The sequence below is a fragment of the Onychomys torridus genome, chromosome 3 (genome assembly GCF_903995425.1).
Source record: "Onychomys torridus chromosome 3, mOncTor1.1, whole genome shotgun sequence".
NCBI lineage: Eukaryota > Metazoa > Chordata > Mammalia > Rodentia > Cricetidae > Onychomys > Onychomys torridus.
The window spans coordinates 153,937,828-153,965,795 of NC_050445.1; the positions used below are offsets into that span (position 1 = coordinate 153,937,828).

At 41.6% G+C, this 27,968-nt stretch overlaps 1 protein-coding gene across 3 annotated transcripts in view; it reads right to left on the bottom strand.

Moving 5' to 3' along the window:
- Positions 1-27,968, bottom strand: part of St8sia1 (ST8 alpha-N-acetyl-neuraminide alpha-2,8-sialyltransferase 1) — a 138,885-nt gene that overhangs the window by 83,935 nt on the left and 26,982 nt on the right. For 2 of the 3 annotated variants that reach the window (XR_004944442.1, XM_036180284.1), the window contains exon 2: positions 130-274. Coding sequence is in view for 2 of the 3 variants with exons in the window: in XM_036180284.1 (XP_036036177.1) it covers positions 130-274 (145 nt within the window). In the remaining variant the exon portion in view is untranslated. Of the gene's footprint in view, positions 1-129; positions 275-4,431; positions 4,473-27,968 lie in introns of those variants that run through there. The other variant, XM_036180285.1, reaches the window with a different exon arrangement.

The following is a 27,968-nucleotide window of genomic DNA, read 5'->3' on the forward strand; positions in this document are numbered from 1 at the left end:
CAGAAAACATAAGAAAAAATTGCAAGATTAAAATGAGAAGAGAGAAGATGAAGAGAGGAAGGCCAGTGGGTCAGCAGACTCATGCAAACACTTCTTAGCATGAGAAATTGTGCAATGGACTCCACTCACCTGGGGGAAGAGGGAATATGTGGAATTGTCAATGGTGAATGAGTACAAAAACTCCCCATCATACCACAGGCTCTTCCCCATGGGAGAATTCATCTTAGTCATAGCAAAGAGATGGGTGGGATCGCAACAGTCTTCCATTTGTTTCCTAGGAGAGAAAGAGAAAAGAACAGCAGGTTAAGTGAGCAGCCGACTCACTCATTTGCTACCCCACAGGAGTGTGCAGCCTTATACCGGTGCCCACTCACTCCACAGTGTCTCCACAGTGGTCACACTACAATTAACTCACACTTCCAGTCACTGAACTGCAGTACTGTAATATTTTACTTTAAAAAAATATTTCAGAAAAATATGCCAGCTCCCAGGTGTGGCTGAAATATGTCTAAAGGCAAAAAGATGCATGATCCTTGGAGATGCATTGATTGGTACAGCCATCCAGATCCTGTAAAGACTTGAAGAGCGGGCTCTGAAGAGTGACCTGGTATTCAGCGGCAACAGAAACACACACCTGGGGCTTGTTTGCAACTATCAGGTAGTTAGGAACAGTGTGGAGGGATGCTAGAGTGTGAAACAGTAGCCCAAAGAGGGTGCACACCTCCAAACTGAGAACAGCATTGGAGAGGGCTCCGCAGAGTCCCTCTGAACAGAAGTAGGCATGAAATGAATGGTGTGGTCTCAGAAGATGGTGAGGCAACCTGCCTTCAGGCTGTCAGGGACTGACGTGGTTGCACACTGTGACCTTCGCCTCGACCTCCCCTTTCCCTCTCTGTGTTTGAGACACTGGCCTCTCATGGGAGTGCCTGGGCCCCATGCACTGCCTTGTGGATGACTCCCTTGTTGGCTCCTCAAGTACTGGCCTTGTCACTACTTTATGGGCCAGCTGATCTACCACTGAGCTCTATGAGACAAATTGCAGACACAATGGCACATCTCGATTGTCAACACGACTGCACAGAGCAGCTCCTAAGAGATTATTGAAGCACACTTCTTGGCGTAACCATGAGTTGCCAGAGAAGATTAACTAAAATTGGGGTGACCCTATTCCATAAACAATGAGTCTGAGTGGAATGAACTACTTCTGTCTACTTCCTGACTTCCGTGAAGTGAACTGTTCGGCTCCATCATGACTCCTTGCTGTATGGCAGTTTCTTCCACATTGAAGAGAGGAAGGGGAAGGCTCAGGGGTAAACAAAGGATCACATGTCTGAGAAAATAGACACTTGGAATATTTTGGAGGGCCCCTCCCCAGCAGTATTAAAAAGGAGTCAACAACTGCTGGGGTAAGAGACCCTCTCCTACCTGACCTCCAAGGCATGTGGTCAGCTGCCTTGTTCCCATCACATGCCCTTCTCACTAGGAACAATGTGCAGTGGGTATTTGGTCCACCTATGACCTTGGGGTACCAGGCCCTAGGGCATGGCCTTTTAGCTAGCTTAAGACCTGAGGAGCACGTCTGGATGCACAATGCCCCTTGTCCCCCACCCTCTTCCTCTCTCCCTCTGTCCTCTCTCACTTTCTCTCCCTCTCTCTCCCCCTTCTTTCTACCTCTCTTTCCCTCTCTCTTCTCCCGTCTCTCTCCTCTCGCGAGTTCTTGGATGGTGGAGATTGACTCAGGCGGTGGAAAGCATTGTGGGTCCGGCTCTCAGCCTTTCTGTGACAGATTTGCCTTCCCCCGTCTTAGTGAGTTGTTCTCCCCAATATAATTTCTTAATAAATATCATTTTGTCAGTTATCTGTTATCAGTTATCTGTGGATTTTCTTAATTGTCCATGAGTCAGAATAAGCCCTCCCTCCTTTAAGTTGCTTCTGTCCGATACTTTAACACAGCAATGAGAAAAATCAATACACTGTGACACCATATCCGGACTGGATCACTTACTAACTCCATAACTGGTGGTGGGGGTAGGGTGCCACACTTAGAGCTTTTTAAGAATGTGCTGAAAGCGTTCAGATGAAGCAGAACAAAACCCCAATGACTATTTGAATGTGGTCTCCAAGATTTATGTCAAAATGTAACTGCCAATGTAACCAGATTGGGACTCTGAGAAGAGCTGAGTTCCTCTGTGTTTTTCATGGTCAACAAATATGGTTTGGCAGGTCATGAATCATAGGATAACTCTGTTTCCTTCCCAGCTTCCAATGCCTGCCTCCAACCCAGTGTTGGTGATGAACACCTCCATAGGTCATGCAGAATGAGCACCTATATACCTGCTCCAACTTCAGGTCAAAGGTCAATGTATCCGAACTTTAACCTTCCCTTACTAGGAAGGCATGACAGGAACCTGTTGTGTAACAATTTCTTCTGAAACTGAAACATTTCATCCTGCAGGGATTCTCCTCAAACAGGAAGATTAACAACTCAAATAGCTCCAGGAAGTCCCTGAAACCAACCAGATTCACTAGGCCCCCGACTTCCACAGTAAGCAATAAAGCTGTTAAAAGTCACTCTGAGATAAGCCCAGCTGCCTGGAAGAAACAGAAACCACTGTAGCTGCCTGAAAGAGATTTAGATAAACTGAGTCATTCGGAAAGGGCATTCTCCACATTGGTGAGCTTCACACAGGAAGTGTGTTCCAGGTTCCTAGCTGTCACCCATGCTGGGGTGGGCTTTGGTGATGCAGTTGTCTGTGAGTCATTTCCGCTCTTGTAAGTGACCCCTTACCCACCTTCCTGTAAGTGACCCTAATAAAGCTCATGCTCCACTAAGTTGGACTTTGGTGATATCTGTATGTTGGTCTATTGTGGGCTTCCTATCTGGGGTGAGTTGTGTCTCCCTAGGAAAGGTTTTGTCACATGACAGGATCCCGTTTCTTGTGCTATCTCCCTTATCCCCAAGATTTAGCCTTATTAGGATCATATTCATAGCTGCCCCTTGACTTTTCCCCTGTATTGAGCAAAAGAGCCCAAGGTAGAGTGGTTAGCACTGAGGACCAGTAGCAACAGGCCTCCAGGACAAGCTTAGGTCATGGAGTCCATGCTTGGTGTGACCAAGGCCACTGTCACAGGAGGGAGTTCAGACTACATAGTCTGAACTTCTTCTCTCTCTGCCCTAGAGTGCTGTCCCACAGGATGCCCTCTACCATGTTATGGCACAGCAGGAAAGCCCATACTAAAGGATGCCCTTGGCACTGGACTTCTAGCCTAAGGGACTGACATTAATTTGTCTTCCAGAAGAGAATTACCTTGATAAATTCCCTGTTGTATGGCATTATGCTAGCCTAGTAGAATGTGAACTAAGACATCAGGTATTGCCATTATTGTTACATTGCCCAGCCTCACTGATGACATGATGCTCATGGCCTGGCAACCTGTTCAGCCCGTGAACTGCTGAGCTCATTACACTGTGCTGGGCATTCCCTCCCTGGAGCTTGGATGGCTTCCCCTTCACACTGGCTTCAATGAGAAGAGGACAAAGGAGAGGGCTAAGGACAAACTCTCTCCTATCAAAGATTTGAGTGTCATATTTTGCTGCTATACCAACATTCTATTTATCATAGACTGTCCTCTTTCCTTTCTCATCTGCCTTCATCATCATCATCATCATCATCATCATCATCATCAAAATCGAGACAGGGTCTTGTTATGTAAACCAGGCTGGTCTCAAACTCATCATCCTCCCAACTACTGAATGCTGGGATTAGGGATTTTCACCACCACACTCAGCTCACCATTTAATTCTTATTAGTGCTTCTCTATATGATGATAGCATGACCAGAGAGTGGCTGTGTTTCATCATGAATTGTCCCTACATTTTGTCAAAAGAGCACCCTAGGTACTATATTTTATCCACGTGAGCTATGTGGTTTAAGACAAGCTCTTAAAATAGGGACAAGTCCCACAGGCATGATTCTAAATGCTGGGGAGAATGCACTAATGTTTGGGTTTCCAGGTCTTGTGACAGCTCACTTTCTTTTGTCCTTAGAACAGCTCTGAAAGGCCATGAAAGAAATTATTGTTATTATCATTATGTTCAATTTATATCTACAAAAAAATGGGCCACGTGTGGTTTCAAGACTTGCCTAGGCCACAGGAAGGACACACGTGCAGATCTATGAGTCTAATTCTGGGCTGTTTTCTGTCTGTTTACCAAGTGCTCAGAATCGTACTGACCCACTTCCCTTTTCTCCTTCCAAGGAGTCTTTTGCACAAGTGGGCTCAATGCCTGCCATGCAGCACATGCCTTCCGGACAGTATGTCCATCCAGTTCCCACCGTGCCTTGGAGCTGGGCAGCTTTTAAGACACTTTTCCCACAGTTTGTCTTAGGTCACATAATCGGCACAGTTGTGAGGCCTGGCTTCACCCACCAGTCTTTCCACCTCTCATCTGGTCCCTCCATCCGGAATGAAGCTCTCCCTCTAAACTCAATCACGGTTCAGTGTAAGGTGCCGTGAGAAACATGAAAGTAAACTTGGGGGAGTCGAATGGCGCCACCTTCTCCTGGCGGGGACCCGTCAGCTTACAAATCACATTCATATTTGATTCCTCTCTGAATTGTAAAAAGAAAAACAAAAAGAACATAGGGAAAAGATCCAGGCATTCACATTTTTCTGAATTCAAAGACAATGAACCCAGTGTCTAAGCCAATAGTTACACAGGTTTGTCAGGCTGATGAATGATTTCTCTGGTATTAATAGCATGTGTGCTGGGGGCAAGGAGTAAGTTCACCTCTCTCCCTCCATCATCACTGGGCTCAGGGCAATTATTCCTTTACTGGGAGAAAGCAGAAATAGACAGAAAATAGGTATTCCTTATGGACAAATATTTCCAGAAATCCTACATTTCTAGCAAATTCATAATTGTCCTATTGCTCTCTGCAGTGCAGAATTTTCTATATGCCTTTCCGATGTCTTTCTCTATCCATAACTCTTCCACATCCCCCGTCATGCTGAGCTATGGAAGAGCTGAGGGAAAACAGTGAGAAAATGTCCATGCACATCCTTCATGCCTGAGGGGCCTAAACCAGCTACAGGGATCACAACCACAGCATCCAAAGCAATAGGAAAACCAGGTATGTATAATCCATAAATCCAATACTTGGGGGACTGAGGCAGGAAAATAGAAATTTTAAGGCCTGCCTAGGCTACATAAAAATAAAAAGCAAAGCACTGGCATTAAGGGTATCAGCAGTAATAATCACAATAGAGGTAGTAATAAGGCTTTAATTCTTAGATAATATTGTGCTAGGAACTCGAGATGTAAAAGCAGATTAAAAATAATAAAGTCAGACCTGCCTTCAGAAAATCTAAGAAGAGGGCAAGCAAGCTTAAGGCTACAAACATAAACTAACAGAACCATGTCAAGCTTCCAAGCTCTGCACAACAAAAGAAACCAAGAAGAAAAACAACTTAGAGAGAGAGAGAGAGGGAGAGAGAGAGAGAGAGAGAGAGAGAGAGAGAGAATGAGCCAAGTACATGTGTGGTAAATAGTAGGGAAACCAATCATCTGACAGACAAGACCCAAGCAGACACTTGTTCCAAAAAGAGGCAAAGATGGAAAAGAAGGCCAGGATGGCTCCAGGGTTGGGTGCTTCTAGGCAAGCTTTAGGATGTGAGCTTGATACCTGTTTGTTTTGTTGAAGCTGGATGTGATAGCATATATTTGTAATCTTGATCCTCCCACTGTGAAATGGCATGCGGAGACAGAATCAAATGGAAGCTCATGAGCCAGCTATCCTGAAGTATGCTGGGCAACCACAGAGACAAAAGACCTTGCCTCAAAACCAAGGTTGAAGGAGAAAACTAATGAAGTTGTTCTCTGGCCTGACCACAGCCTCACTAGGGTTCTCTCTCTCTCACTCTCTCACTGTCTCACTCTCTGGTTCTCAATTTCCCTTTCATACATGGTTAAGGTTTTCAAAATTCAAAAAAACAGGCAAGAGTGACATGGTACTTAGCTTCCTTTGTCATTAGGGAAACACGTGGTAAGGCACCTAGTCATAATAACTCCTGTAAGGATGGCCATCTCCAAAGAGCAAACGACAAGAAACATCAGAGACAGCGTGGAGAAAAGGACCTTAGTGCACTGCTGATATGGATTTAGGTTGGCACGTACATTGTGGAAGGGAGAATGGAGATTCATAAAGAAACCAAAAATGAAACTCTCACATGACACAAGTGCCCTCTTCCTAGGTATGCACCCAAAAGAGACAAAATTGCACCTCATAAAGACAGTCTGTGTTCACTGCAGCATGACTTACAACAGCTAATGTATGGCAATGATCTAGATGCCATCAATGCATGGATGAACAAAGAAAGTGGAATGTGATTCCTCTTTAACAACGGGACCTTGCCATTTGTCACTTGCATGGACTTGGAGGACATTAGGTGAAGTAAGATAAGCCAGGCACCAGGAGAGACACAAGCAGTGTATGATGTCATTATGTCATTTGTTTGTGGACTAAAAAAAAAAAAAAAAAAAAAACACCTAAAACAGAAAGCACAAAGATGAAATGAAACAGTGGTATCCTGAAAGTGGGGGTGGGAAGGAAATGGGGATGTGCAGCTCAAGGGTCAGGAAACAGCAAAGGAAACAATCCACAAAATGAGGTATGAGATGTTCAAGATTAGCAAACGTTCAAGATTAGCAAACTAAGCGGTCTAGAGGACTAGGAATAACAAAATGAAAGATCTGAGGGATTTTTGTTAGGCGCATTTTAGCAGCTCTTACCACAAATAAAAGTAATTTTCAGATGAAAAACTATTAATCTGCTTCCCTACAGTAAGCATTTTATCCTCGGTAGATATCCCATAAACCTCAAGCACAAAATAAGTTTATTTTTAAAATGGAAAAGGCCAACCAACATGTAAGTTCCTACTTGTGGCTCCAGGGAGATGTAGCCAGAGGCTCAGGGGACATCTGTGGTTTCTTAGAAAGAATAAGCATTGAGTTCCATCCAGGGTTCTGGGGAGTGTTTCCTGCCTTGTGCTCTGGCCTGGAACAACAGAGAGAATGAAGGAAGAGCCCAAACATCTGAGGCAGGAACACTGCAGCAGATTCACAAGGCAAGAGGATGCAGCTGGAGTACATTTGCCAGAATACACGATACCGGTCCTGAAACTGGTCTCTGAGAACTGTTGAGCTGAATCCTGTATCCCATCTCTGTCCAACCTTCAGCAACACTGGAGGGGACACGCAGACCAATCAGCTTTTAGAATTTTTGGCAAATTTGTTCCCCTCCTCTTTCCTCATGCTTCCTACTGATGACAAATGCTACCTGCTTTTCTTTGTAGGAAGACAGTGAAAATCACAAGGAGGCCTGGGGCAGGGTGTGGCTCAACCACTGAAGTGCCTGCTCACTCACATAAGAACCTGGACACAATCCACATAAGCTTCAGAAAACCCCAGGCATGGTGGAACACACCTGTAGGCCAGTGCTAGGAAGAGAGAGAGGTGGATCCCTGGGGCCACTGGCTAGCTAGTCTAGCCTGTTTAGTAAGTTCCAGGCCAATGAGAGATCTTACGTCTAAAAACAAGGAGGGTGGTTGGAGGGATGACACTTGAGGTTGTCTTATATCCTCTGTATGTGCACACAAACACACATAGTAAGACAACAATTAAAAAAAAAAAAAACAGTTTATACCCGTTTCAGGTTGCAGCTTGCTTTTATTAGGAGAATCCCAGCCTCTGAAATGGTCCCATCTGAGCTCTGCAATGAAGACCATGAGAATGAAAACACACAAAGCTCAGGAGGTGCTGATCAAGACGCCACTCAGGTCTCAGGCCTCCCTCCTAACTGGAGCTGGGGCAGGGGGTCACTTCAGCCATGAGACCATCGTCTACGACAAAGCTCTTCAACTGTGGTCATGACTCCCTCGCCCATGGGTTCCTGGAACTGAATATGGGGCTGTGAAAGGGTTAACAACAGTAAGAGCTTTGCAGAACAAGCGGAGAGGTGAATTCACGATCAAATACCCAGTGCGTCCAGAATATTGCCTGCAGTTGTCACTTGTGGGTACCCTGATGATAATGGTGACTGTCAAATTGACATAACCAACAATCACCTAAGAGACAGGCCTCTGGGGATGCTCTCCATGAGGTTAGCCCTTACAATTGCTCCTTGTGAGGGAGATCCTGATGAGGTTAAGGTGGTAAGACCCGCCCTCAGAGCGAGCAGCACTGTTCTCGGGGCATGGGCCTCACAGGCATAAAAAGGAAAGAGGGAGCCGAGCAGCAGCAACCCTTGCTCTCTGCTCTCTGAGTGGAGGTAGCATGACCAGTTCTTCAGCTCCTGCCACCAGGAGCCAAAATAAGACCTTTCTCCCTTGAGATTTTACCGCAGCAGCACAAGAGGTTTGCGATTCCACTGCAGCCTAGGTTTGAGCACACAGCATGCTCATTTTCTGCATGGCACATGCCACATGACACTGGACACAGTCTGAAATGCCTCGTGCAGACAACTGCATGCTATGAACTGTAGTGATCTTATAGTACATTAAAGTTATCTGATCTCATAGCCGTAACATGGTTGTAGTGAAGACTCATTATCTCTCTACCATCACTGCTAGACGGGGCAAATAAGTACAGTCATCTCATTAGTATGTAAATTTGCTTTAACTTTAATGAGCAGCAAATCACACATTTACCAAAGAATTGTTTTAAAACCAGTTTCTTTATGATGTTAATAGTAATTATACATATTTATTAGGTGTTTTTAGTAAATGTTTAATTTGTATGCCTCCTTTATATACTGATATGTAAGTTTCTCAGGTTAAAAAAAAAGTTGCCTTTGGGTAGAGTTTAAGAAGGATGGTCAATAGGCAGATATTATCTGTTTATGTCTGTAAATTGGGGGTTGTGGGAGTGGGAGGGTGGGGGAGTCTGAGATTTTGAAAATAAAATCAGTAAACAAATAAGGTTAAAAAATGACCAGTCAATTACGAGTGCCCAGCATCAGACAGAACTTCCTGAGACTCTTTCAAACCCAGACTAAGCACCCTGGTCCCCGGGCCTAAAGAGGTCTAGCAAGTCCCCATCCCCGGGACTAATGCTTCTATACACTTTCCAAGGAACGGTGGGGCTTAAACAGTAGGAGTACCTGAGAAGTCTGTCTTGTTCTCAGTATTTGACCAAAATCTACTGTTACACTCAGCTTTAGACTCAGCTTTTAAAGAGCTGAATAACCAAGTAAATACATATTTATATCTATGCCATTCCTGGCATTCCTAAACATGTGTGTGCCAAACAACTGTGTGACCACACACTATCACTATCTTATCTAAACAGGGCATCTGTGTGGCAGCCCAGGCAGAGAGCATCATGCTTGCGTACAACCAAGAACTGAATGGTGATTAAAATTCCTGACAAGCAAGTCAAGGAGGAAGAGAATGAAAATCTCCTTATGTACCCCGTATGCTTACGTACTTCCCGGCTCCTATCAGCCAGGAGACATAGAGTACCCAGCTAAAACTGCAAGAAGAAAATGCTACAATCATAAATGCATGATGAAAGCTACCAACTTTGCATACAAAATATATGAAAAATGTGGACAATGAAAGTACATAACTCGACAGTAAAATGAAATATTATGAAAACCCATGTATGGAAGATAATATGAAGAAAAATATACATCATCTATTTATCAACAAATAGCTGCATTGTTTTGTTTTTCAAGACAGGGTTTCTCTGTGTAGCTTTGCGCCTTTCCTGGAACCCGCTTTGGAGTCCAGGCTGGCCTCAAACTCACAGAGAACCACCTACCTCTGCCTCCCGAGTGCTGGGATTAAAGGCATGCACCACTACCGCCCCGCTACATTTTTAAAAATAGCAATTAATATATGATAAGACAAAAGAATTGAGATGGTATGTTACTGATGAACTGGCATTCAAGACATTTAAACAAAATAACAACCAAGAACTATTTCTAGGGGCTGGAGAGATATCTCAGTGGTTAAGAGCACTTGTTGTTCTTCCAGAGGACCTGGGTTCAATTCCCAGCACCCACATGACATCTGTAACTCCAGTCCCAGGGAATCCAATACCCTCTTCTGACCTCTGCTGGCACATGGCATGCATGTGGTGCACAGACATACATACATACAGGGAAACCACCCATATAAGTAATATAAAGACAACTTTAAAACATTTTTAGAAAATAACAATATCTATCTATAGTTATTTATTTTATTTTTGAAGATAGTTAATAAAGTGGGGGAAATGCTCTAGGTGGGAACTCTTCATACTCTGCCATGTCAAGTTAAGGGTTAAATGTCAAATTTGTCCCCAAAAGTCCATGAAAAATAAAATTGCTAAGAATGGTAAGTAAGAAATTGCTTCTGACGCAGACATGACAGAAAATCCTTCAGATTCTCTTTATTATTATCCCCTCTATTTCCTGCTTTATGCCACAGTACTTAGATCTGCCTGGGGCCGTTGGCTTAATATATAGTCTCAATCACTGTCTATCTCCCTCTATCAGTAACTTTTCTCGTTGCTGGGATCTATACCTCATGAGAGTCAACAGAAGGAAGGGAGGGTTTGGGCTTACAGTTTAAGATACACAGTCCATCACGGCTGGGGAGACATGGCAAAAGGGACTGTGACACACCTCTCATTTCCACCATGAGAAAATGGCAGATAGGAAGTGGGGCGGGGCTATAAACTCTCAAGGTCCATCCCAGTGAAGTACTTCCCCCAGCAAATCACCTCCTGGAGTTTCCACAACCTTCCAGATGTGTGACCCGTTAAAAGATCAAGTGTTCAAACATATGAGCCTACAGGGGACATTACATATTCCAGCCACAATAGTCCCCAGGACACAAAGCACAAAACTCCAAGAAAGAAAGAGACTTCTTTTATTCATACCTGGATACCCTGCTTCTGGAAAGCTGGCTCAGCCATTGAAAGAGTGGTTAAATATTGATTGGGTGAATGGATAACAAGTTATAGATAGATAGATAGATAGATAGATAGATAGATAGATAGATAGATAGATAGACAGATAATGTTGGAGGATCTCTATGCAAATTTTGTTCTCACCAATCAAAATACATACTTAAGAAGTCCATTCCTTACCATTTTCACCTACAGAAACTAAACACCAAAGCAGACAGAAATAATTACTGTAGACTGGCAATTACTATACCACTGACATTGTCAGCAGTAGATGACGCAAGATTTTGAGATCTTGAGATGTGTTGAACTCCAAATTCAGCGAATGAGTTCCTTTCACTGTTCACTGAGCTGCAGTACAGAGAACAGGCTGCCCTTGAGAGCATGGGCACACTGTCAGGGTCACAGGAGCAAGCCACCAGCTGATAAATTATTTTTCCTACACCATAAATGTCAAACTTTCAAATTTGACTTTTAAAGCATTTGATAAAGTTTCAAATATAATCCCACCTTCCTAAAGATTTTTTTTTTTTACTGGTAATATCTAACTTTTGTCAATTAATGATTTTAATATTTAGCTTTTGGCCAAAGTATATATTAAAGGCATTTCTTCCAGATGCCTAAGTTGATAGACTTTATTGTAAACTACTCTGAGATAAGTTCCTGAAATTCCTATCCAACTATTTAATGTTGACTCCTTGGGTAATGTCACAGAGGTGAGGGTGGCTCTGGAACTGAGACCCTAGGTAGAGAATGCTCAGAACATAACATGATCTCAGTAAGTATTCACCCCATTGTCCCTGATTGCTATGACACTGTCCTTACACCCTGCCAGCCTCACACAACCCTAGTACAAAATTGTTTTCTGTATATAAACATTCCCAAACATATCTCTATCTTTTAAGGATTATTTTTATTTTTAATCATGTGTATGTATGTGTGTGTACACATGAGTGACAGTAACCATGAAGGCCAGAACAGGGTATCAGATTCCCACGATCCAGGGTTACAGGTGGTTGTGAGCCACCTAACAAGGGTGTTGGGATTTGAACTCAGGTCCTCTGTAAGAATAGCAAGGACTCTCGACTACTGAGCCATCTCTCCAACCCCAACATATCCCAATTGAGATGATGAAGAGGGTTCACCCTGTTGCATGAATGGCTGACATGGCAGTTTAAGATTTGTTTCACATGGTCAGAGATTGGCTCAGTAAAAAAAAGATCCAGACAGAAAAGAAAAAAAAAAAATTCTAAACAGTTTACAGTGTGTTTTTTTTTTTTTTTAATGTGTGTAGGCTTAAAAAGAAAAGAAAATGGGAATAGACAGAAAAAACAGTTTATAAATAATAAAGTCTTTAAAGAGAGAATAAAATAGTATAAAAGGATAAGCCACATAAAAATGGAAAATACATAGTGAGTCTGGATCCCATATGGTGTCTTATTGACTTCGAATTTTTTGATTGCTGATGAGTGAAGGACAGCTGCTAAGAGACATGGTATTGAAACAGGAACTGCTAAAACAAACTAGCCTAGATATGTAGCTAGAGTTTTCCTAGTTCCGCCTCGCTCATCATCAGAATAAATCTCTCTCACCCACCAGTCCCCCAGCAGCTCAGACTCAATCAAACACACAGAGATTTATATTACTTATAAACTGTATGGCCATGTCAGGCTTCTTGTTATCCAGTTCTTATATCTTAAATTAACCCATTTCTATAAATCTATACCTTGCCATGTGTCTTGTGGCTTACCAGTATCTTACATCATGTTTCTCATGGCAGCAGTTAGCAGCAGCCTCTCCCTCTGCCTTCCATTTCTCAGAATTCTCCTCTCTCCTTGTCCCACCTATACTTCCTGCCTGGCTATGGGCAATTCAGCACTTTGTTTCTCAATCAATCATCCACAGCATAGATACTTTAGGAATTCCTTAACTTTAAAATGGAAGTCAGAAAATGTATCACTTTGAGGAAGAAGTTATGCTTCCATTTCCACAGAAAACAAAAGGCTGTGGATTCCTTCAAGGTTGACAAAGATCAGGTTTGATCAGATAAGAACCCCTGAAAATCCTGGTTACAAACATAAAGAAATAAACCTTAAAAAAGTACAAGATGGGTGATATATATTTTGCCTGCTCAAACATAAAACAAAAAATTATCTTTGGCTGATTTGTGTACAACACATAGTCCATACTTGTATTAATACAGATATGTATATTACCTTTAAAAGATTGTGTGTTTTCAGAGCAAGGGGATTAGACACTAATAATGGAAACTGGTGGCCCAGGTGATCCAGCCTCTCAGAGTGCCTCTGCTGCAGTTTCCTCAGAGTTCTGCATCTAGAACAGCTTCAAGGATGCTGGCTAAGATGGTCCAACCTCACAAACTATTCTAGCCAGGACTACAGATAAGCCTTGTGCTTTCCCATTGTGCATAGACTGGACAACAGATGTTATAGCTAACTCTCCCAGGACTTGATCATTACCCTAATTTTCTCTGGGTCCCCCAAAATTCCATCATTCCCAGACAACAGGAAGCAGTCTAGAGAACATGATGTCCATGTTCCCAAGAGGTGTAGAGGGTGGGTTTTGGTCATTCGGTGGATTATGAATATTTGTCATTGTTTAGGGGAGTTAGTTATAAATATTACTGGCAATGGTCAGGAAGAAAGCTAAACAAAGGAGATTAGATTCAGGGATCTCTTTCTGAAGGGAAAAAGGGAGATATATAGTATAGAAATGATGGGATGAAAGAGTGGATTATTGAGTCTACCTATAAATAACCACTAGTCTCAAATACTTTACTACATTAGTATGGATTTTTGTATATTGATACAAATGTAAAATTGTTTATATTATACTGTATATATGTTTCTACTCTTGTTTAAGGCTTTGTACCTGTACCAGGCTTTCTTTTAGGCCACCAACTAGCTCCCAAATCATGACATGAAGACTTCTTATTAGTTATGAATGCTCAGCCTTAGCTTAGCTCTTATTTTAATCTGTTTCTCTTTATCTACATTTGCGTTGGGGCTTTCTAACCTTTCTTTCTTTATATCTTATTTTCCTGCTCTCTCTATGTCTCCCTGGCTGGCAGCTGCCTGGCTTCTGGCCCTGGGTGTGTCCCCCTCTTTTTCCTTGTTCTCTTCTCCTTTTCTCTTCTGGAGCCTAGATTTCTTCTCCTATTTATACTCTCTGCCCATCAGCCCTGCCTATCCTTTCTCTGCATAGCTATTGGCCATCCAGATTTTTATTAGACCAATCAGATGCCTTAGGCAGGCAAGGTGAAACAGCAAACCATCTTTACATAATTAAACAAATGCAGCATAAAAAGTAACACATCTTTACATAGTTAAATAAATGCAGCATAAACAAATGTAACACACCTTTACACAGTTAAAGTAATATTCCACAACAGAACCTATGCAGCTCATTTAAAAAAGGTAATGCAACATTTTAGTCCTTGAAAGCTATTTAAAATAATAAAAAAGGACAGGATACTAGTTAGTCATGTATAACAATCAAACTTATAATCATGTTAGGTATCTTTTCAAAGTCATACAGAGATATATTTTAGATAGATAGGTGATCTTCAAATACTTCAAAGGCCAACATAATATAGCATTTAAAATGTTTTAAAAGCATGAGGCTTTTCACAACAGTGAGATATATCTGCTCTTGGCAGTACCAATTTTCTTCAAAAAATGATGATGGGTATCAAAGAACTTCCATATGGAGTTTGCTTTCTTTATGGCAAAAGCTAGCCATTTTGGCAAGAAACTCCCCTTGCCTCAACTACTGAGAGTATGCTGTTCAAATTAGACAAGCAGGACACAAAAGAAGACAATTGCCAAACTGTGCCAAGACAAGGTAGGACAGTCCTTCAAAATTCCTGTTTCACAGAAGTCTGTTAGATATTCCTTACCTATAGGCTGAAGGTGAATGTCCCAATATTACAAAAGAAGCTTGGGTGACTGCCCAGGCAGCCAGCTGTTTCTGTCATTTCCATAGTTTTGGAAGTCATTTGCTGTACACTTCCTGTTTACTTAGAGAATATTATATCCTTCTCAGATCTCTTATGGAGTTGAAGATGAGATAGTTATATTTAAAGTTTTCCTTGTTACCAAATTCAGAAAACAAGCTCACAAAAGAGGTATAAAGTGATTATGGATGAGAGACATTAAATTGTTTATCTAAGAAAATGTTTTGAGGTCTAAAAAGATAGTTTTGGGTTAGTAAGATAAGTTATAATTTTTTAAAATGGTTAGGTATAAAACTTTGGACTCAGCAAGATAAGACAGATAATAGATCTCCAAATTTGCCAAATATGAATGGATATTGTAAATGTAATCCTTACATGATAATTGTTCTTATTATATATAGTTTTACAATATTAAAGTTAAAACTCTTTCTGTTTTATTTAGACAAAAAAAGGGGGAAATGTTGCAGAATAACCTTTTCATATACTGTGAAGATATATCTTTGCCAAGCGCCTTCTGATTGGTTTAATAAAGAGCTGAATGGCCAATAGCTAGGCAGGAAGAAGTTAGGTGGAACTTCTAGGCAGAGAGAGTGGGACAGGAGATGAATCTAGGTAGGGGAGAGACACCAGAGGACACGGAGAGAAAACAGGAGGTGCAAGATGGAAGAAATGTTAAAAGCCACTTAACAAAATGTAGATTAATATAAATGGGTTAATTTAAGTTCTACAAGCTAGTGGGACAAGCCTAAGCTTGCTTTCATAATCAATAAGTCTCAGTGTTGTTTATTGTGAGCTGATATCCTAAAGAAAAATCCATCTACACTACTGGACACAGACTGGGAGCCGGCAGAAGCTATGCTGAAGAATGAACACTTCAGTTCTGGCTCCTTCCTCATGCTCACTGATCTACATAGCTGGGAAGATTGTAATATCAGGCCCTGGGAATGAATGCCACAGCTGGACCATGACAGGGGCTGGAGGCATTGAGGAAAGTAATGGTCCACCAAAGCCCACAGTGCTGTTCTCACCATGGCTTCCATCTTTGACCTAAACACATTTGAAGTTTTATATATTAGGGTGGGATTTGGTTCTCTCCTTCCATTGTGTGGTTTGTATTGAACAAATTCAAGGTGTGAAGCTTGGCTACCTGGGCCTTTACCTGCTGAGACATCTCCCCCACCTCATTTAAGAGATATAAAATATATTCTCAAATCTGGAGAGATTGCTCATCAGTTAAGGTCATAGATCCTCTTCTGGCCTCTATGTACACTGCACAAACATGGTGCACAGATATGCATGCAGCCAAAACACTCATACACATACAATACAAATAAATAAGTCTAAAAATAAAATCAGTTCAAATATATAAAAAATAAAGTATATACTCAAGATAGGTAGAAATCTGAATTTTCCTTAATAGTCCATGAAAAGCTCTTGAACTGTGTGTAGAAGAAATGCTTTTGTTATACTATTGCCTGTAATAATGTTTTCTGCAGATGTAACAGGAAGAATTCAAGGGATTAGTCTTTAGATAATTTGCCATCACTGTAAACAGAGGGAAAACAGCTCTTATCCTGGACTAAAGACAGCATGTGGCCTCCCATCCAGCACCATTTGCTCCTTCCCAGTCAAGATGACTGCACAATACAGGGAAAAAATTTAGTTTTGTGCGTGATTTGTATTTCTCAACAATGGGCAGAGCAAATGGGAGAAGTGCTTCAAACCTGAATATTCCCAAAATGAACTGTTTTTCCTATTTTGTAAATTATCTAGTAAACACACACTATTCCTTCCGAACTACCCACTTGCTATTTTAGCAGCTGTAAGTGGGTGGGCTGTTTTGCAGAGCACACATACTTATTCAACCATCCAATACACACTTAGCATCTTCTTACTGCTCAGTGCTGACAGGTTGGGATGAGAGATGACCAGCCCATAGGTTATCAACACACCAGCGTTTTCAGTTCTAAGGGAAGGAACCAATCAAGCATATATTTGTATGAACAGGGAAGGCAAGACTCTTACTTTTCTTGCCCCAGCATCCTGGCCCAGCCCAGAAATTAAACTGGCATAAGATAGGCTAACAGAATAAAATCATCCAACTTTACTTAATGAGAGTTTTATTTGACACAGGAGCCCTCCTAAGAAAATGAAGATCAGAAGAGCAGGAAAACCTATGGACTTTTAGATACGGTTAAACAAATAGAGGCATTGGGGGGAAACAAGTTAGTCAGAAGTGGAAAGAGCCTGAGAATCCTGAAGGAGTACACCTCATCAAAGCAGGTGCCCTTCGCCTGGCATGAACAGCTGATCCCACACATAGGAGGCTCCATCTCAGAAAGATGAGGGGAGTACAACACCCTCTGCCTCTTCTGCTTCTCATGTGTCTCTCCTTAGAGGACTCTGATTCAGTACACTATGTGTACTGTCCATCAGGAACCCTCACGTCGCCTGCACTTCCCCAACCCCGAGACGGTTTTGCTCTTGTTTTTATCACATGCATGATTTTATGTGTTTATATAAAATCTGTGCAAACCTACATAGTTGTCTAAAATATGCTTAATTTGTGTTCTCTGGTTATCTCCATTTTATCTTTTTATAATCAGTGCTGTAATTCCAGCCTTCTTTGTGGCTGAAAAAATGACTCCCATTGTCTATAGAATGTGCATTCCCCTTTTCCACTCCTCTGGTCTGGACACTCAGCTTGTTTCTCTTTCACCCGCTAAGGATAGTGCAGCATAAAGCCCTGAAGAGCAAACATCCCTGTGATGGGCTGACTTGAAGTTCTTTGGATGAATATACATGACTGGTGGAGCCAAGTTATATGTTACACCTATTTTTAATTTCAGGTGGGCCTTTGTTGTTGTTGTTGTTGTTGTTGTTGTTGTTGTTGTTGTTGCTGTTGTTAATTTTAAAAGAATGAGGCAGAATTTCACCAAATAACTCTGGCTGACTTAGAACTTGCTGTGTAGACCAAGCTGGCCTCAAATTCACAAAGATGTACCTGCTTCTGCCCCAGAGTGCTGGAATGAAAGATGTGTGCCACTTCTCCCGGCCAGGCCTTTAGTTTTGGGGGGCACTTCCATAGTAATTTCCACCAGGGCTGGACTCATCTAAGCTCCTACCAGCAGTTTACTGGGCTCCATTTTCCCCTAAGCCTTGCTCAGCATTTGTTACTGTTTTCCTAATGACTGACATTTCTAACTGGATTGGGTGGGGATCTCACTGTGGTTTTACATTTCTTTGGCACCTGGTTGAACAGCTTTTTGTGCGTTTATTGGTCATTCCTGTTCCATTTTGTGTGGCTTTTGTAAGTGTCACAGCTCTGAGGGAAAGGTATCACCAATCCAAATGTTACAGCTCTGAAAGGAAAGTTTCCTGGCAGTCAGGGGCCAAGGAATGCCACAAAGTCACACCACACAACAAAACTCACACCAGAGATTGTTGGGGGAAAACACAGGAGGGTGACTGCCTCTACTTGGAACAGAAACAGCAAAAGACTGAGCTAGACACGCATTTTATGTAGGGTTTCTCGAGGGCAGTTCTCCAGGTAGAGATTTCCAGGTTTGGGGTTGGTGGGATTCAAGTGCTGAGTTTGGGGAGAGCTCAGGAGAGCTCAGGGATTGGTGGGATTTCAAGCTCAGGGATGGAGCTCAGGCTTTTTACCCACAGCTTTCACAGTTCACACTGGCAGAATTTTTAGAGCAGTGCTATCCTGCACCATCCAAACACATTCCAGGAAGAGCCAAAAGCAAGTGAAGAGGCCTTGAGGAATATGCCTGGTACGTTTGAAGGATATTATAACAATAAAAATGAGTATGTTTCATTCAGATTCAGTCCTTTTTTTCCTGAATATCTTCTTTCATAATTGGTTGGGTCTATACGTGCAGAATCCATGGTTATGGAAGAACGCTGTATTAAATATAGTGAATACCTTTGCTTTTATGATACCTAGAAAGAAACTGATGAGAAATAATCTCTGTGAAAACAGACAGAAACTGGTGAATTGTTTTGCATTTTCTAAGCTAGGAGGCTGAACCACCAAGCAGGGAGAAGGTCAGTGGTTTGTCTCCCTAAATAACACCATGGATTCCAGGCCAATGGAACCTCTAAACGCTGAAGCTGACAGTAATGTTTGTCCTGGGAAATTTTCAGAGCATAATTGTCTTTTTCATGATTCATGGCACAAACTTCTGGCATTTCTGTGAGGAAGATTCAAAATTCTTTTCTAAGAAAGATTTTGTCTTTGCACTATGACCCATTTTCACAGGCAAGAATTTTGTGTAAACACAAGTAAGGAATCTCAGGTTTCCTTACAGAACGTTGACGGTGCCACCTGCTTGTCTAAAACATATGAGTCTTCTTTACTCCATACAGAAGAGCGCCATCTCAGCTTGTCAACAACATTTAATTGACTGTCACCCAGTTTCTATTAAATATGCCATTAAAGGAACAAGTATTTAGGAGAGAAGACATGTGTTAGCCGAGTTTTCTCCTGGGAGACAGTCTTTATACTTTCCAAATATCTAGTTAAATCACAAGCAAGAACAGGTATATGAATCATGTAAACATGGCTATTTAAAAACATCTACCTATAAATTCACAGCTATGATTAAAACTGCCTTCATTTCAAGGGAGTCATCCCAGCTCACATCCATCACATTGTGAAAATAGTCTTTTCATCTCACCCACCCATCAGCTCCCCCTCATCACCATGTTCATTTTATCTGTACTTAGTTTGGATTTGTTTGTGAATATCACTGACCCCTTCATGATAGGAAAGTGCAGAGGTATTTGAGTTGACAGAGGTAACTAAGGAGAAGCATGGGCTTAGAAACACAAACAATAGGAGAGATGGTTATTTTAATCTGACAGCATTGAGAAAATAAAAATATTTCAAGTGTATATGGGATGAATCATTTGATGAGAAGTGAATAAAAACAATTGGCAAGGGGAAATGATAGAAAAAAGAGAATTTTAAATTTTTGTCAATAAGATAATCAGACACTGAAAATTAGAGACCAGATAAAGCAATTATGATATACCTATGCCAAAACACCAGCAAGACTCTAACAAAGAAATGTGTAAGTTCACACCCACAGCTAAATAAAAACACAGATGTCAAATGCCTCTGAATCCACTGGTAACTTTTCTTAATGGAATTGCATCTCTAAAAATAATATTTATTTACTTATTTGGTGGCATGCTAGGAACGGAACCTGGACCCTTGGACATGCAAGGCAAGCCCTCCACCAGTGAGCCACATCCTCAGGCACAACATTATCTAAAAATTCAAAGCAGATAGTTCAAGCACTGTTAATAAAAATGTATCCCTTATACTCAAGGCCACCGTGGACGTGCATTCAAGAGTATGGCACAGTAGCCTATGCTGAGAAGTCCCTCCCATCATGTGGGGAAGTAACAAGAAAAAGTGTTCACTTGATTTATGGTCTTTTAGTGGAGACCAAAATTTGCCTACTTTAGAAATCACCCAATAAGTTACAAGCCAAAGAACAAAATATGATTTCAAAAGATACCTTAAAAGTCATATGTGTGTGTGTGGTTGATGTACATATATGTTCATGTGTGTGAGACTACATGTATATGCAGATGAATGAGTACATCTTTACATGTAGGGGTCAGAGGTCAACCTGTGTGTTCTTCCTCAGGTTCTGTCTTGAGGCTCACTGATTAAACTAGGCTCTAGCAAGCCCCAGAGATCCACTTGTCTCTGCTTCTTCAGCACTTGGATTATGTCCATTTTTACATGGGAATTGAACTCAGGCCCCCATGCTTACAGAGCAAGTACTTTCTGATTGAACCATCCCACCAGCCCTTCAGAAGTCTGTTTTTTAAATATAGTGTTTGGAGATGTGTTAGAAAGTACATGGTTTAGATCCTCCTGGTCATTTTGAGGTTGAAACAACTTGTGCAATTATAACCTATATGGAAGTAAAAGAATCTTTGAGTTAAGTGGTTAAGAGCACTGACTGCTCTTCCAGAGGTCCTGAGTTCAATTCCCAGCAACCACATGGTGGCTCACAACCACTTGTAATAAGATCCTTCTTCTGGCCTGCAGGGACAGAGTTAAGCACCCATGCTGTGGGAAAACCTTCATCAAGTGACAGTGTGAAATTACACTTTCATTAACTAATCTTTTTAACATTATAATGATATACTTAAAAAAACAAAAGCTTTGTTTTATTTTATGTGTATGTTTTGCTTGCATGTGTGTATGCTATGTGTATGCAGTACCTTTAGAGGCTAGAAGGAGGAGTCAGATCCCCTGAAGCTAGAGTTATTAAACACTGTGTAGGTGCTGGGAACCAAACCTGGGTCCTCTGCAAGAACATCAATTGCTCTTAACCACTGAGCCTGCTCTCCAGCCCCAATAAAGACCCTCTTGAAATTATAAATTATTCTACTAAAATTTATCAATGTCATAAACCACACTGATATCTCCATATTTAGATATAGGAACATATCTATGAGTTCCATAGAATAAAATGTTTAAAGTAGATTTGAGGAATCCAGAGTTACATTCTGTTGGGGCATCAGCTGTTTCAAAGAGCTGTTACACCTTCTTTTAATTGTTATTTTCATTTTTGCTTTTAGTCAAGTGAAATGTGTGTGGAGTTTAAATGAGTGTAAGGCAACAGAACACTTTTCTCTTTCAGAACCCCTCCTGCATCTCCATGTGGCATCATATATAGATATCACACAAAGAATATGATGTTGGTTTACTACCGGAGAATAGAAAGAGAACATGTCCTTTTCTTTGTGCTATGATAAAATACTCTGACAAACGCAACTTAAAGGAGGAAAAGTTTATGTTATCTCACAGTCCCAAGGTACAGTCCACCACGGTGAGAAATCCCGAAGTAGCTGGCTACATGAATCCATATTCAAGAAGCAAAGGGAGGTTAGTGCTGGGGCGCAGCTCAGATGCTCCATGTTCTTACAGCCCTGAGAACGAGGCCACTCACAGTGGCTGGATCTTCCCACTTTAATTAACCATGTTAAGATAATTCTCCATAGACATACCCAGAGGCCTCTTTCCTGCATGAATCCAGATACTACCAAGCAGACAACTGAGAGTAACTATCATACATATTATTTGGGGTAACATAAAATTTCTTCCTGAAGAAAGTCACAAGCAAAGTATATTTGGAACTTTTGCTTTCTGGTTTGGCTAAGAACAAAATTCTAGAGCATTTAGAAATAATTTTCTTAAGCTCTTGAAGACATTATCCATTATTTCCTAGATTCTAGGGTTCCTACTGAAAAATCTGATACTATTCTTATATCTAATCATTTGAGATGATTTCCCCTCTGTATGTAGCTTCACACCTTTAGTGACAAAGGCCCTTCCTTCCAATTGGGTCTATTTTCACAGCTGCCATCCTCTGAGGGCACAGGATGTTTTCTTTGAGAAGATGAGAACTAAACCCTTTGCTGTGTATGCTTCTGCTTCTTGCATTGTTTGTTTCCTGGGTTTTTTTTTTTTTCCTGTGGTTTGCCCTCTCTTTCATGTTGGAGATTTTCTAAAAATATATTCTCAACAACTCTCTGTTCATCTTTGAGAATGAGACTCCGAACATATGACAGAGCTCTTCAGACTTGGCTGGTGGTTACCAATGGCTGGCCCTCATGAGAATATGGATCAGTCGCAGGGAGCCTCACGGGTCAGTCGCTGTAGTCTTTTTCCTTGATAATGTTCAAGGTTCCTATCTGATGTCCTAGGAGATAAGATAGGTCTCCTCGTTTAATGAACAGCTTCATTCTACTATTGTCCTGTTTTCAGCTAATGCCCCAAGTGACAATTCTGAGCTGTTTCTTCAGATGTTCAGTAGACAGTCAAGGCCACTTTCTAGGCCTGTGGGGAAGGGGAAACCTGGCCCCCAGCCAGCTATTTTTCCTATTTTTAGTACCATCAGCCTTCACACTTCCTCAGTCCTGAGCTTTCAAGAATTCTGTAATGTGGACACACTTCCTTCTTGCTTGCTGCCATACTATAGCAATCAAATTTTGGACTGCTGTGCTGTCCCGGTCAAACATCACTGGACCAAGCTCTTCGTCTCCTGAAATTGTGTTTGTATCTTTCGCGGCCATTGTGTCTGCTTCCACCATCTTTTTTCTGCCAGTTTGAGCCTGGTTATATTCTCTTCCCATTTTACTAGCCTTTTGTAAGAGATCAGAAAACCAGAAGCCAGATGGCATTATCTTTTAACTTTTAATATCTTTAACTTTCTATACCTGGCAATTTCAACTTTTAATGTCTTTCTTTTAATTTTCTCTACCTGGAAATTTCCAGTGCTTTCTGGTTTTGAAACATGTATATGAAAAAAAAAAAATCACCAAAAGGCTACCAATATAAAGTTGACACTTGTTAACTTAAAAGGATGGAAATAGTACATCTGAGAATGTGGAGTCTCTAATTTTCATGTCCTAAGTTTCTACCTCACCTTTGGGGATCAAACCAGAGTCCCATGCAGGCAAGTCCTAAACCCCTGAGCCACACAGCCAGCCCACACTTCCGTATCCTCTTAGAGTTAGGAACTTATACGACTTTTACCACTTTGCATGCATTTAATTTTTAGATGCTATTAAAGCAAAGCGGATCTCTGTGAGTTCGAGCCAGCCTGGGCTACCAAGTGAGTTCCAGGAAAGGCGCAAAGCTACACAGAGAAACCCTGTCTCAAAAAAAAAAAAAAAAAAAAGAAGAAGAGGTAATTGGTAGTTGTTATGAGAAAGAAATTAAAAGTTAAAAAATATTAAGACAAGATAAGAAATACTGTAATGCTCTTTCTTCTCTGGATCTTGTTTTGGGGCTCTCTTTAAGCTTGAAGAAATGGGAAATCTAGACCAAAGCAAAACATAGTGCTCTAACCAAATCATACAACCCTTTCTTTTCTCATACCTTATTCATGCTTACCTCTCTTGTACTTGACACATTGACCAATCCCATTCTTCTTACAATTCCCCACCCATGGCAAGACTCTCATCCAACCTGTCTCCTACCCCTTCACCTCTAATTGCCTTTTCTCTCTTTCCTGATAAAATATCACTCCTTTCTCTCATTGTTTAGGCTCAAACGTTGGTCCCCACAATTCCTTACTCTGCTCATATCAAAAGACTGCATCACACCCCCATTTCTACAACCATGCCCCAAAGGCAATTTCACCCCATGTACTGCCTGGCGACCCAAGCAAATCTTGATATCCCCATCACCACTTTGTCCCGATTTTCTTTGAGGACAGGATGGATAAAGGCAGGAATTTCCTCCTTGGGGAGGCTATATAGAACCAACGTAGTTGAAGATAACAGCCAGAGTGATTCAGAAACACTCTAAGTTCCTTAAAGTCTAATTTCTCTATTGACATTGTCTCTATGACCAAAAACCTGACAAGAAACAACTTCTGGATAGGAAGGTTTGCTTTGGCTTGCAGCTTGAGAGGACATAGTCCATCACTTCGGGAAAAGTGTAGCCATAGGAGGGTAAGGCAGGTGGTCACATTGTATCTTCAGTTAGGAATCAAATAGTAGATAGGAAGTATGGTAGGACTATACAGCCTCAAGGCCTGCCTTCAGTGACCCATCTCCCCTGGTGAGGCTCCACCTCCTAAAGGTCCCACAACCTCTCAAAATAGTGCTAGGGACCAAGTGTTCAAAAGCCTGAGCCTATGGGAAACATTTCACATTCGAACAGCTGCTGGGCCCACAGGCTCATGGCCATTTGCTAAGGCAAAATGTGTTCCTCCTATTTCAAAAGTTCCCGTTAGTCTTTAATAATTCCAATATTGTTCAAAAATCCCAGATCTCTTCTGGGACTCAAGATAATCTCTTAATAGGGAGCCCCTATAAAATCAAACAAGTTACACACTTCCAATATACAATAGTATAGAATAAACATCTCTATTCCAAAACTGCAGTTTAGATATTTAAAAAAAAATGGGGTCAAAGTAAAACCAAAACCCACCAAGGCAAACACCAGATCACTACATGTTCAACATCCAGGGCTCACAACGGCATCAGCTGGATTCCAACCACCTTGGTAGCCTCATCTCTTCAGTTCTAACATCTACAGCAGATGTAGCCCCTTTCCTGGGTCAGATCTACTTGTGTTTTTAGCTCTCCTTATCAGATGTCCCACGGGGCTGGTTTCTTCAGAATCCTGGGGTCTCTCGTGCAACCAAGCCTTACCTTCACAGTTTTACCCAGGGGTCTCTTAGAGCATTCTTTCAGGGAATCTGACCCTGTATTTCCTGGAACCTTGGTGTAAGCCTACACAACTCCTTTATTCTTGAATCTTTCATTTCCTGCTGAACTGGTTTCATCTGTGTGGTGGTGTCGAGTTCTGCCACCAAGCCACTTGGGCAGGAGCAGTAGCGACCTATGTGAGTGTTAGTGGCTAACCTATTAGAGAAAAACACTTCATGATACAGATGGCAACTCTTTTGGTGGTATTCTCAATTCCAGCTCTCTCCTTCCAAGTGAATTTCTATTTTGACAAGTTGGAGCTTTTGATGGGTGGAGTAGTATGCGCAGGGATCCCTCCTACTGAGAGGGGTTTTTTTTGTTGTTTGTTTAAAGTGATTTTTTTTTAAGTGTGTGTTTTTTAAAGGAACTATTCCAACAAAAAGGTACCAGGAGCCTCTGTGGACTTGGAAAGACCTGGCCATGGGCACCATTGCCTCTCCTCCAGATGGTCTACAGCATGTCTGATGCTCCTCTTCCCAAAAAATGTGCTCATCGACAAGGCAACCCACAATGGATGGACAGTGTGAAGGAAAACAAGCCAACAGAAGAGCTAACAGAAGCAGCAGCCCCTGGAAGCCTTTCAGACAGCAGCTGGGGACTGTTCCAGACACTCTGATAATGGAGAACATAATTAGTTTTCCTCAGCCCAGAAAAAGAAAAGAGCTGATGAGGTCAAAACCCATAAATTAATTCAATTCCGTTCAATATGGGTTTGTGCTTGTTTGAACAAATCCTACAGGCTTGAAACTGTGGGTCACAGAGGACGTTCAAAACACAGACAAAGGGCACAAAGGGGAGTGAGGCAGTTACTCACTGGCTCCTTCTCTCAGCTCTTTGATATTTACTGTGCACTCTGTGACAAAGGCTATGTGCTACCCTTTGGAAATGAAGGTGAGTATAAGATCCCTTCTACCTTCAAGAATTCTGCGCTTATTTGGAAAGACAAGCAGATGTGCATGTACTCCTACCCACGTGAGCAAGGGAGAGGGGGAGTGGCCAAGGGCAAGGTGCAAACACACCAGACAGAGGAAGAGGATGCCCTAGGGCAGGCAGGAAGCTGAGGCATGAGAACAGCAGAGTGTCCCCACAGTCACAAATATCCCAACACCACAGTCCAGTGTCAGCTTGTAACTACTTGCCAGCAATGTATGGCAAAATGAGGAGAAGGCAGACAAGAGAGTTTCTCACTTTCAATGTAAGTTTTGGATTCTAATATTACCATCTCCCCCAACACACACACACACACACACACACACACACACACACACACACACACACACTTACCTCAGGGCCTCACACATGCTAAGCACATTCTCTATCACTGAGCTACACTTCTGGGGCCTTCTTCCTGCCTTGTGACCATAACATGTAGCACCTCAAATAAAACAGCAATATTTTATAATTTCTTTACTTGCCAAAGATACATAACTATCAACAACTTATACATCTATTTGTCAATTTTCTAAATCCCTACATTTCAGAAAGTTCTAGCATGAGGCAGTAATTGAGGCACCAGTACTTGGTGTGGTCAATAGGCACATTAAGTGCAGGTGGTAAATAAATATGCAATAATTTATAAAGCAGATTAAATTTGGCAAGTAGGCAGGCCCAATTCTGAGGGGCTTTATGATATGATTGTCAATGAACTTCCAATTTTATGAGAAGGGCGACCTTCAGAGGTCAGAAGTCAAGAAACACGATGTGCTTTTTTCTGACGTTACTGACATGTGTGTTGTTTAAATCCACAGTCACAGGCTGCGAGGACAGCTCGGTTGGCAAAATGGCCTGAAAGCCAAAGCACCTGAATAAGAATCCATGGAAGAGGGTGGTACTCACTGGTAACCCCAGCTCTGGTGAGGCTGAGACAGGGGGCTCCTGGGGCTCACTGGCCAGTCAGCCTTGCCTACTTGGTAAGCTCTCAAAAACCAAAGCAAATGATACCTAAGGAACAACACCTGAGGTGTTCTTTGCCTACCTAACTACACACATACACAGACACACCTACTTGCACATACGCACACACATGTGCATACCCATATACATACACATGCACAGTTATGCATGTATACACCTGCAGATATGTGCTCATACACATACACACTAAGAAAGCTCAAGATAAGTACATAAACCTCTATGAATCGCAGTCTTATTTCAAAGATTGAGAGTTAATATAAAAATATCCCCCTTCTCCTGTAAGTAAATACACACAACTAATGTTCCACACTGACTCTGTTTCCTGCTCACTTTTGGAAAGAATCCTGGGACAACAGGATCCTAGCCAGAGGCCCCAAGCCGATAGAGCAGAAGGACACTACAAAGTAGATGACACCTTTCCACTGGTATTTAGATTTATAGCATCACCCCTTTCTAAGGATGATCTATTAGTTTTCAAAGAATCATGAATATTTATATACCAAATACTAGAATCATCATATCTTCCTTTTCCCAGGACTCTCGTTCAGTCTGTAAGGAAGCCTGGCTGCCATGTTGCACTTGGCAGAGGAACGATGGCTCCTTTGTGTGGGCACATGCACAGATCCAAACCACCACAGTTGTCAGAGAGGATGGGATGTTTTTATCAGGGGAGCACCATTGTTGTGAGGAATGGACTATAATTTTTCAATTCCTATTGCTTTTGTTGGTTAATATGAATTAGCCATTGCTGGATTCACCAAGAGGCAAATTATATTTGCATTTAAAGTGTCAACCAAAAATGGTCATTATAGAAGTGAAAAGGATATGTAAAAATAATTTGAAATTTAAATTTCTACACAGCCC